At 36.5% G+C, this 12,049-nt stretch overlaps 1 protein-coding gene and 1 long non-coding RNA gene across 3 annotated transcripts in view; one reads left to right on the top strand and one right to left on the bottom strand.

The window, feature by feature from the left end:
* The window catches only part of LOC306802714, a 38,546-nt gene extending 32,660 nt beyond the window's left edge, over positions 1-5,886 (top strand). For both annotated transcript variants that reach the window (XR_013774437.1, XR_013774438.1), the window contains exon 3: positions 5,165-5,886. This is a non-coding gene — a long non-coding RNA (uncharacterized lncRNA). The remainder of the gene's footprint in view (positions 1-5,164) is intronic.
* Positions 1-12,049, bottom strand: part of HHIP (hedgehog interacting protein) — a 71,920-nt gene that overhangs the window by 48,606 nt on the left and 11,265 nt on the right. Inside the window, exons 3-4 of the mRNA XM_079307233.1 lie at positions 8,577-8,733; positions 7,541-7,742 (exon numbers count right to left, since the gene is read on the bottom strand). Coding sequence (XP_079163359.1) covers positions 7,541-7,742; positions 8,577-8,733 — 359 coding nt within the window. The remainder of the gene's footprint in view (positions 1-7,540; positions 7,743-8,576; positions 8,734-12,049) is intronic.

Raw genomic sequence — 12,049 nt, 5'->3', positions numbered from 1 at the left:
GTTTCAGTTTCTCACCAAAGGCATGCATTCCAGGACACACAAGAATACCCCAAAATGTATTGCTGTTACATGTCAATGATTTTATTCACCTTGCCCCCCTGCCTGGGCCTATGCACATATCTTACATGCATTTACCATTTCATTGCTTTTAGAAATACAGGAGCAGGACAGCAAATAGAGTTTGCACTCAGCACTGGTGCAATTAATTATGTAGAATGGAATTCAAAAGAAATTTGGTTTGTTCATCATAGAATATGTCATACTTATTATGTTCTGTGTCTCAACGTTGTTATTTTAGAGGACTATCCCTAATCTTCATATGGAGGTGACAGCTTGGTGTGGTAGAATAATAATGATTTACTTTCCAGAGTATTCATAGTTTGTTTCTGAATAATTCTGAAGAATTGCAGGCCCATTGGGTTTAAGAAAGAAGAAGTTCAGACAGGATCTCTCAATTGCCCTTCCAGTGCAACCTGGAGAAAAATACAACCTTCCACTGCTCCTCTTTCTCTGCATTCATCAAAATAATCCCTTTCAGGACCAACTGGTCATGAATTTAGTAGCCACTATAAGTCTTGCTTTCAAGGCAGCAGAGAGCAAATAACCTTTGTGGAGAGCACAAGCTAGTGCTTAGTGGAGGAGAGCACAGCTGGTTGTGATGTCAGGACAAAAAGTTCAAGAAAGGTTCATTGATTTCTGCCTCATCCATATAAATGTTCTGAGGAAAATAAATTGAAATTACTCGACTTGGATGGAAAGATTAGCATGAATTGTGTGAATTATGGTATTCTGTCAGTAACATAAATCCTCAGGATATCAAAAGACAGTATTTGTATTAACTTAGATCTGTCTGTGTATCAACAAAATGCAAGAACAAATGTACACATCCAGTCATGAGGAATTATGTGAGAAATTTTATCAGTGACAGAACTGAGTAATTCAGCAAAAAACACAAACAATCTGATTCCCACACTATGTTTTAAATAATTATATCCCTGTAGTTTTCTGTGGCCACTCTTCACTGCAAAGACAGCACAATCTCTTACAGGCTTCTTGGAGCAGGCTTTTCCAGTGCTGCAGATAGTGGCAATTAAAAAAAATAAATATTTGATTATATGTTGAATGACCTGAGTAATACATATTCATGTGATTAGATGTTACAGAATCATGGAATCACTAACTTTGGTAAAGACCCCTGTCATCCTTAACTGCAAGCATTAACCAACACCACCATGTTACCACTAAACCACGTCCCCAGGTGCCACATCCACCTGCCTTTTGAACACTTCCAGGGGTGGTAATTCCCCACTTCCCTGGGCAGTCTGTTTCAGTATCTTGACATAAAGATGAGGGCACAGTAGATGTTTCACTACTAATCATGCATTCCAGAAAAAAAGATACCAGTGGCCACCAGATGCTCATTTGATTCTGAGAAACTCTGGAATAATTGGCTCAGAGCAGCACAGTTAACAACATATTTAATGTCTCACAGTCCACTCCTATATTCTTATACTGACCATATGAATTTCTGTGTTCTACAGCTGTCTTCATGGCATCACAGAAAATTCCTACCTGAATCACTGGATCACTCATTAAGAAGATCCTGAAGGACTGAAAGCACTTGTGATCTGATATAAAAACTACCAAAGCACAGTAAGCTTTTAACTCATTTAAAGGCTATTACTTGGAAATTTGCTGAGCATACACTTAAAATAATTGTTAGATATTTCTATGGAGTTTTTTTTTTTTTTTCCCTGCAAAGAGAACTGACTGTTAAAATATTTGTAAGGAATTAAATAGGAATATAGCATTTTAAAAAACTTTGGGAATTAAAAAACTCACATAAAGCAGTCTTACTGATATTAATTTGAAAGCAAGATGAACTAAGAAGGTGACTATGGCTTAATATTTAGGGGAAGTTTCTCTTTAAGTGTTTCTGACAAGGAAAACCATAGTCTTCAGTCAGAGAAGAAGGTGACAGAGGTCAAGTTTAACTCCTATGTTCTCAGCAGTGATGTCTGATACCATTTAACTGAGATTTTTGTGTCCCTGTTCCCTTCCCTTCCCTTCCCTGCCCTTTCCTTCCTCAGAGACTTTGCCCTTTATCATGGTATTTTCATGACATGAACGAGGAATATTTTATTACTAGCTAAAAAAATAATAAATAAACGAGTCTCTACACAAGTGCAAGTGGTAATTGCATAATGGGAAATTGAAGGACAACCATTTTGCAGGGGTTTCTGCTCTCAGCACTGTGTGAGGCAAAGTGCAGCAGAGTGCAGCCGTTCTTGGTGGCTGCACAATTTATGACCCTGTAGCCAGCAGATACACACCAGAGCTTCACCAGAGCTTACTCACAATCAAAAAGAAAACAAAACAAAACAAAAAAAAGAAGCAATAAACTGAAAATAACCTAAGAATCAGAGATGACAAGCAACTGAACACAAAGCCCTGCTGGAATTCTGTGCCTAAAGAGCTCGTTCAGTCAGTGGATTTATAAGTAGAAAACGACCTTCTAACTACAGGGACTTGATTTTGCCATCAGCAGCAGTAAGATGTAAACTTTGCTACTTTGTACAGTTCTGAGGTCCTTCATTTTAAAAGGATTTGGGGAAGTTGAATGATTATAGGGAAGGACCACAAAAATGATTTAAGGACTAACAGTTGCAACACTAGAGCCACTTAGCTTTTCAAAAAGTATCCTGAAAGGTGATTATAGCATTTAATTCCCAAGAGAAGTGGTAAGCTTCTAATTTTTTTGTTGCTGCCAAACCATACCTTGATGCCTTCCCTTCTGAACAATATATTTGAGACCAATATATTTTAGACCAATACAGGTTTTTGGGCTCAGGAGAGAAAAAAGTAAGTGAAAATTTATGTAATAGGTTGTGCTACATTTTATGGTGACTGCTGCTAACCTAAAGGTTTCCCAATCTTAGGAAATAATACAGTTAATAAGATAAAATATGGTCACAGGAGTATGAAAAGTAGGAGAACTGCTACAGCACTGATCATTTTTCTGTAAGTTAGATACAATCTTGAGTACAAGGTGACTGGACTGATCTTGTAATAACAGCTTATTCAGCACTGTTGCATCTCAGGAAATCATTAAATCCAAGTTCTTGGAATGTTTTGACACTTTTTTTTCCCCTGCTGAGTGCATTATGGGATAAAATCAGATTTGCATGATACTTTTGTAGCCTTTAATTATTTTGCCTAAATTTTGACAATAGATTCAAACACATCAGGTCTAAGTTTTCTAGGTAATTGATTAAGGTCTCCTTAAGTGTATTACCATTAGTAGTTCAATAGCTTCTCATTTTACATTCTTCTTCTTTTCTACTTGGCAATAGTTGAAAACAGAAAGAAAATAACAGTAGTGAAAATCAGACTGAAAGAAAAAATGGGTTCTAATATTTTCATTAAAAATTTGTCTTTGCTACATAACTTTAAAGGAAGAACTGCAAAATGGTGCTCTGCAACTAACAACTCTCTTCACCACAACATAATGGAGCAGTAAATCACCAAAACAGGGAACCAGACTTTTAGTGTGGGTGTTTTATGTTTTGTTTTGTTTTTTTTTTTATTTTTGGTAAAAGGTTCATTCTTTTTTTCTGTATAAAGTCAGGATAGTTTGCAATATTAATGGGTACATTAATATATTAGGAGATGGAATCAGTATTTTCTCCACTGGGCTAGATATTGCTAAGCAGTTGAGCCATGTGAATGACCTAGACTTGAGTTCCAGATCCATGTCTAACTAATGTCCCTGCTCAGCTTTGAGGCAAAACCAAGGTACATGGCTTTTTCTTGTCACCACATTCCTGACATAGAGGGGAGGTGACAGGAGTGGATTGGCCAGGAGCCCAATCTGTGCACACACACTACAATACTGATGTAGCCAGGGTGACATAAAATGCATTGGAGAAAGCCACAGATGTTGAACTAGCAAATCCTTGATTAATATCCAGCCACAGCTTCCAACAACTGAGTTAAAAAATAGAAGATCAAAAAAGCATACCTGCTTACTGTGCTGTCATGGAGTTTTTGAAACTAGGAGGTGTGCAAAGAAAATTTATTCTTTTTTTTTGAAGCTTTTTTTTAAGTTTTCAGGAATCCTGCACTAATCTTCTCCTGAGAAGGGCCACCAAGGAGCACAAGTCAACATAATCCATTCATGGAATCTATCTCTGTTATGAAATTCTTCTCCACACTCACACTTGTGCTAATTCCTTCTGAGATACTGGCAGCAGATAAAATTATAGCTGATGCTTTTTAATTTGAATTCCTTAAAATTAAATCATGTAACTGTCAGTAAATGTACTGCAGCAACAATTTTCAAGCAGAGAACCCCAGCGACTTCAATGAACATTAAAAGCCAATGGACCAATAAAACTTAGGCAAAGAGTTGCACCACTCTTCTTACTTTCTATTTATATCCACAGACCTTCCCAGGAGTGATGGACAAGAAGCAAGTCCAGACAATCCTATTGATGTGCTTAAGGCAGCAGGGCCAGTGAAGAAACCCTACAAACTTGCTCATAGCAAAGTTAGTAGCTCCAAATGAATTTCATCAAAACAGGGGTTTGTAAATCCATTAGAGAAACAAAAAGGCATCTTTTTAGGAGGGAAACCTGACTTATTGTTATACAATGAAATCACCTCTCTTCCTCTGCTTTTGTATATTGTTTTCCTCCTCATCTGACTGCCAGTGCAGTAATGAGTGAAATATGTTAGTGAGATCAGAATTAACCTCCAGGATTATTTTTATGAAGGAAATATATCACTTCAGTTTCTTAGTTATATCAGCGTCAAGACAGTTCTGAGTTGATTCTTTGGAAGAGATTTGCTACTTTATGACAATATCATGATTTTATCACTGCTAAATTTCCTTTTGAAATTGAAAAAAGAAGAAAAAAATCAACCACCACTGTATTATTCCATCTATTGGCATTAAAAATATCTTATTGAGATAGCTGTCCAAAATTATTTTCAGGGGCATCAATTTATATTAACTTTGATTCAACCACAGCTGCATTATTAGCATTAGCATTGTCTTTATCATTATTCTAATTATTTACTGGGTACAAGATATATCTCTAGAAGTCTGCAAAAGTATTTTTGCTGGTTTTATTGTCACTGGAGCTCAGTATTTGTATTTCAGGTACAGAAAGAAAATAGCAGAATCTGCAGTTTTCAGACACTTGAGTATAAGAGAGCAAATTTGTACACTTCTTTTGAGGGAAAAAAATTGTTTGCCTTTTCTTGCTATTATTGCTCTGAGGCTGGAAAACAGGTGAGTGGTTTTTGCTTTCTTCAAAGAGTGTACATCCAAAATCAGGCACTATACATGTTTCCTGAGAGAGCACAGAAGACACATTCTTAATGTTTGCACTTTGCAAGTGGATGCAGTGTTTTACATACTGGTTTGTTGAGTTTTTTTTTAACTGCTGCCTGTTCTGCACTGCCTGCTGGAAAATCACCTATCCACAGAGTATTTATTCTCCATTACTGATTTCTGGTATTGAAGCATGTAACAGTTAACTAAAACCAAATACTCTATCAAGGAGTGACAATGCTGCCATTGCCACAGTGATCTCCCATCATTGTGGGTAAGGGACCATGGACAACGATTATGGGAATCAGACTGCAGAGGATAAATGTAAATAAGTTTGAGAACCCTTGTTTTAAAACTACCATTTTGGTTATATGAGGTTTGGGGGTTTTGATTTATTTATTATTTTATGTAATGTACTCATTCCACAGATTCTTTACACTTTCTGTTTAAGAGCTGGAGTCTTGCTCCTAGGCACATTCCCTTTCTCCTTACCTGCAAAATAGCCTCCATTCTTGCCAGCCTGCATTAAACACTGCAATACAACTTTCCTTGGTCATTGGATTGTTATCTTAGGGAATTGAATTAGGATTTCTAGCCTAGAAACATCAAATTATTTGCACAAAATGTTACAGTTGAAACAGATCCAGTGTAGAGCATTATATGATGGTTTGAATAGGATAGATTGAAAAGATCAGGTCATGGATTTAACAGATCTAAGAGTTGAATCTGATCCTGAGGGTACCTGTTAAGAGTCATGTCAAGCATGTTAGTGCCTCTTCAGAAGCATGGAAAATCAGTTTTCCATTTAGCCTTGTCTCTAAGTTGCAGTTATAAAAGTTTCCTTGAGAAAGGTTTCTTTGGGAGCAGTAACAGTTCTGTGGAAACTTCACTGTCAGTTTTCCACACGTACAAATGATCAGAACTTTTGGTTAAGAAATATGAAACAGCCTTAGATGGCTGTTCAAAAACACCCTTGATAAGTCTCTTCTGTTTGGATATCTTGAACATAATGGTTATCTCTAGGGGCAGAAAGGGAAGCATTCAGCAAAATACATAATCATATAAAGTGTTTTGTTTCCTGAAAAAGGTGCAGTATGTTTCATTGCTCTCTTTTTCAACACACACTAAAAACGTCAGAGATTTTCTCTCAGAAAAGTCTGTCCTAACTGACCTCTTGTCCTTATAGCTGGAACAAAATTATCAGTTAACATGTGCTATACATTTTAAATTGATCTGGTTTGTCACAATTATTATTTAAGATTCCTCTATGAAGAGTATGTCAATACAACTTTCATCTAAGAAGACTTTTTGATACATAGTCCTGACTATTCTGGGCATAATCTGACTACAACTTAAAACTTCTTTATATAGCTGGATTTCACTTGCATTACCATTCTGAATTGTGACAGGAAATTAGCATGGAACAACACTTGACAGCATTCCAGAAGTAAAATATCTTCTAACAGACTTATGAGTTTTCCATTGGTACTTACCCCATAACTAGATGTAATTTCTCTGCCCCACCTTCCAACACATTCCCATCAGTGCCTATTGCCCACTCACTGCCCTGACCATGAAAGTGTTCCCAGTGAAGAGGATGGAAGCTGTTCATCCCACCAACCATCCTGTCTGAATTTAGGGGCTCAGTCACTTTTACATGCCCCTCCAATACACACAGTTTTAAGCAGCCTCCCACCCAGGGAAGCTTCTGCTACATTTGGGGTGGAGCCAAGAGGGAATGAGCACCCCTGCTCCTCTCCAGGGCACCCTTGAGCATTCCCAGGCCCCCTCCTGTGTCCAGTTCCCTGGGCATCACTGAGCACCTGGGGGGCAGGGGAGGCCCTAAGCCAAACTTGCTCCCACTGGCACCACAGCAAAACTCACCAATTCAAATGGAATGGAAATGAGCTCAAAGGATGAAAATACAAAAATATAGCTGTAGAATGCTGGTGCTGGATAGTTTAATTTGAATTTAAAGTGAGGAAAAAATGAAGGGAAAGAAAAAAGTTTGATAAGAGTTACAAGTTACTGTTTTCCCTTCCCACTATGAGTTTTACTTTCTTTGCCAGAAAGAACTGTGGTGTCTCTTGTCATTACTCTTTTTTGTTACTTCAATTTAATTAATATCTAAAAACTATTCTTCCCATTTCTCCAATATACATGCTAAAATATAAAAAGGTAGAGGTAAGTATAAAATCCAACCTTTATTCCACTTTGAACAAGTTTGTGTATATCCAAAAAAGGTTCCTTGAGTATATCTCCTTCGGGAGTGAAAATCTTCACGTATCCTTCTTTCTCCAGGATAAAGAGGCGATGGGATCCATCCCCACAATGTACTGCTCCAACAGGCTGCCTTAGTCCACTCACAACCTCCTGAATACAGAAGCAGTTGTGCTTGTGCTTTCTAAAGAAATGTAAAGAAATAGTGAGACATTTCTTCTTTCTCACAACTGTGATACAACAATGTCCCTATCAGATAAAATTACTGCTCTGCAATGACATTAAAAGCAGGCTTATAATAAAACATTTTTAATATGCTAATGTGTATACATTATTTTCTTGAATGTATGCCAGCACATAAAACAGAAAATCAGCTTGAGCTTCACTTGAGGGAAATTTGGTCAGCATACAGAAAAAAGAGAACATTAAATAAACTTAGATCCAAAATGTGGAGCACTGGGAGGGAAAAAAATTGGTGAAAGAAGAAAATTTAGAAATACAGAATTTCTACTAAAAAATAAACACAGTATATTTCATCACTTGGATAAAATTTGGCTTCTAAAATCCATTTTAAAATAATGACTTATGATACAATAATCTAAGTGAATTATTTTCACCAAAAAAAAAAAAAAAACCACAAATGAAATAAATTGAAGATCACAACAGAAATATTTTACTAACAAACTTATCATAGTTGTTTAGTAATATTAATTTTTGGTGCAGATTCCTTCCCAGAACTACAAATGATCCATGGGTTGGATGATAACCAAGATCCACAGGGTGGATCAGAGCAGGATTCTAACACCTTTTCAGCAAGGCAAATATCAAATGGTACTGAAGTGTTGAAGCTCATGTAACTTTCTTTTATGACATACACTAGCAGCAGCAAAAGAAAGTCACATCTGGAAACACAGCTGCTCAGCATAAGCACACACTGAGCTGTTTCACTGTGAAAACCACAGGCTTTACTAGGGTGATTTTTTTTTTTTCAGATTAAACAGCATTTATCTTTATGAACCTGCTGATCTCTTCCTCTTTGTCATATTCTTCCATGTGGTCCAGGGAGTTAGAAGCTGGCCCTCGCACTTGTTTTCTTGGAAAATCTGGAAAGCACACACCACCATCTTTTCTTGCATAGTAATAGCAAAACTCATCAGCTGTAGTTTGGAGGAAACCTTAAAAATGCAAAAGAGCATACAAATATTTAGTGTGTTGTCATGTATGCAGTTTTGTGTCATCAAACTAATCTTTAAATAGATTATAGTGGAAAAAGAGGTCATTTTAAACAAAGGGCTATCTGCAAAAAAAGAGTCTGCTCTGAGTAAACAGAAATGTATAAACACAAACTGAGCATTGCCTTTTACAGTTTATTTATCTGTATTTGTATTAAACCTCATTTTCAGTGTGCTTAAATTTCATTCAAAATGACACAATGGTTCACTCACTAAAAAGTTAAGAGAAAAAGTTCAGAGTTGAGGCTGTGATGCACTTCTCCCAAGTTTTAACCCTATCAATCAAGTGTAGTATCTGCTGTAAAATAGCCTGAGCATCTTCTGTTTAACTTTTTTTTTTTTTTTTTTTTTTTTTTTTTTTTTGGATAAGTGATTAGTTCTAGTCAAAATCTCAGTGAAGACTCTGGTGAAAAACATGCAGTAAAATTTTTGTGGAATGCTGCCAGCAAAGGACAGTGGTTGGAGAGGTGAGAAGTGGGAAGTAGTGGTGAAAACTGCACTGTGTTGACATCCAGCTGGCCTCTGGTTGATTCCCAGCATTAAAGCAGCTGAGCAGTGTCCCATGGTGAAGTTGACTTCCTCAGTCCTATCCACTGAAACAGGGTATGTGTTTCATGCTGCATTGGATGAAAGGTGGTCCTTAGGTTTTAGGTTAAAATGGGAAGGATTTTCGAGACCCAGAGAAACACACAAAGTTCATAATATGAGAGCTTTGATGAGAGTTGATAAATGAAAGCTTAAATGAGAGTTGATAAAATGAGAGCTTTGAAGAAAAACTCTGCCACTGTTGCTATTACTTTCTTTCATTATGTTTAAGGACATTAAAAAAATCTATTTCTGTTCTATTCTATTTCACAAACCTATTTCTAGTCATTTATATCCATGTTTTAATCAAGAGTATTAAATCTAAGAAGACAGAGTCTGGCTAGTTATACATGTTCTATTTTACCAGAACATTGTTAAGATAATAAGTCTTAAGTTACCTTCATTCCTGTTTGCATTACTGGCAACTGTCTTAGGATGTACTACAGTCCAGGACATAACTCATAGGATACATGGAATTAGCACTTAATTGGCATTAGAGGCTAATTTATGCATGGCTTTACCACTTGTGAATAATGCAGTAATCCATAGATCTTGGCCATAAAACCTCTGGCTTACAACGTACAATAAGAACTGATCAGGGACAGCTGTGTTTCGTTGGAAAATGCCAATTTCTTACAAGCAAAGCTTTTTCAGAAACATTATCAGTTTTGACAAAATTTTAGTTAGCATGAGGTTTCTGGTCCAAGCTCAAACTTCTGGTCTAAATGAAAAAGACAGAACCAGACAGCAAACCTTGTATCACTATACTCCAATGTCTTGTAATTAGGGTGTTTCATTAGGAAGAGGAATATTCAGGTCAATGCCCCTCATCTGTCAGGCAAGAGTTTGACCCTAAGTCTCCCATTTCCCAAGTAAATGTCCTAACAACGACTTTATTAGCTATCCTGGGGTGGTCTCTCTGTGGCTTTCTTCATGGAAAATTTCGAAAGAGTTCAATTTCTTCCTTATGTGGAATAGGAAAATTTTTTGGATCCCAGAATTCTTGTGGAGTGAAAAGCCTTTCCCACCCAACTATATACATCTTTTCATATACATCTTCCTTTAAAAAATATAGGAAAAATGGCACTACAAAACCTGCCTTTGATTTATATAAAATAATATCTGGAAACACGTGGTAGCGTGTTGTGGTGTAAAAGTTTAATTACTGTGATTTGGAGCTTCAGTGAATTTCATCTCTGAGGAGCTGCTTTTAATTTATAGTACTTATTTGGAGAAAATGGGAGATGTAATTTCAAGTGGAACAACTGAAGAGGAACTCTGATATAATCATAGAGTAGTATTCCAAGACTTGCAAATATAATGCCAAAATCAAAGGTAATCTAAAATCTTTCTGTTGAATTATTTGACTGAAGAATACAGGGGTTTGCCTTTAATAATTTATTTCTATAGGCACAGTGGGTCATTTGAAAAAATGCAATAGCAAATTAGAGATGTATGATTACTAAGAATTTCTAGAATTAGAATAGTATACAATTTACTATTTACTAAAGATAAATTTATCTTGGCTTGAGTGTTATCTTTAGACAGGGAAACCCAGAGCAGGTTGTGAGCATGTTGTTCACTTGGTATGTGTCCATTTCAAATTACAATCAGATGCAAACTCACTTGACCAGTGCAATGCCTTTTCTTACATGTAAGACTAATCCCTTTGCCTCATGAAATATTTTACCATGCAGTAAAGTGCATGGTGCAGTTGCCTTTTGCTGTTTAGCAAACCCATCAGCAGATTCCAAGAAAGGATAAGGCTTATGGACCATTTTCATTAGAAATGCTTGTAAAAAAGTGGAGTTAGAATTAAACTATGAAAAATGTTGCATTACTGGAAGGAATGTAACCTCTGTAAATACAGTTTCACCTGTGCATTAAGGGTGGAATTTTGTTATTTTGTTCTATAAAAACCATAGTAATTTACAAAAAAAAAAAAAAAATCTCCATGTGTTACATATGCTTCATTTAACATACTAACAGCTTCACTGAGGACATTTAGAGAAACATTTTCTTCTACTCTCCTATCTGCTTGTAGCCATTTATTATCTTCTTTCTCATGCTTAGATTGTAAGGTCTTTAGTGTACAGTTTGCCATTTTGTTCAGTTTGTACAGTGTCCAGAAGAATGGTCCCTGACAAGTGCCCCTAAGCACTAGAATTGTTTGGAGAAAAGGAAAAAAAAAAGTAATAGGGACTGCAACCCTTGGTCCTGTGTGAATTTCTGTACTTACTAATTTATTTTAAAAGACTCATACATATTATTACAAATTTTCTACCAGCTGTGTACGTGTTGACAGAGCAGTGCCTGTGTTAACAAAGAAAATTGAAATCACAAAGGATGATTAAACATCATGTTTAAGTGTCAGATTTTGCACAGGCTTGCATTTCTATGCTAAACTTTCTGTCTTGCAAACAAGAATCCAACGACAGGCTTTTCAGTTAAGGCAGCTACAGTGAAGGCTTTCTGTGTTCGCCTTTATAAAACACTGTGGGAATAAATTGCAAGATTAAAAGCCTTTTCAAAGGAAAACTGCTCCCAGCTGATCCCCACCTCCTCTCTCCACTTGTATTTGCAGCCAGTTGTTCCTCACACTGTATCTCCCTTTCTATCCTACCTTCACCAAATTGCACTTTGCTGGATTTCCTGATCACTCCCTTGCCTCTGC

This window comes from Erithacus rubecula (genome assembly GCF_903797595.1).
Source record: "Erithacus rubecula genome assembly, chromosome: 5".
NCBI classification, from domain to species: domain Eukaryota; kingdom Metazoa; phylum Chordata; class Aves; order Passeriformes; family Muscicapidae; genus Erithacus; species Erithacus rubecula.
Note: the sequence above shows the minus strand (reverse complement) of the source record. Positions and strands in the feature narration are given on the sequence as shown.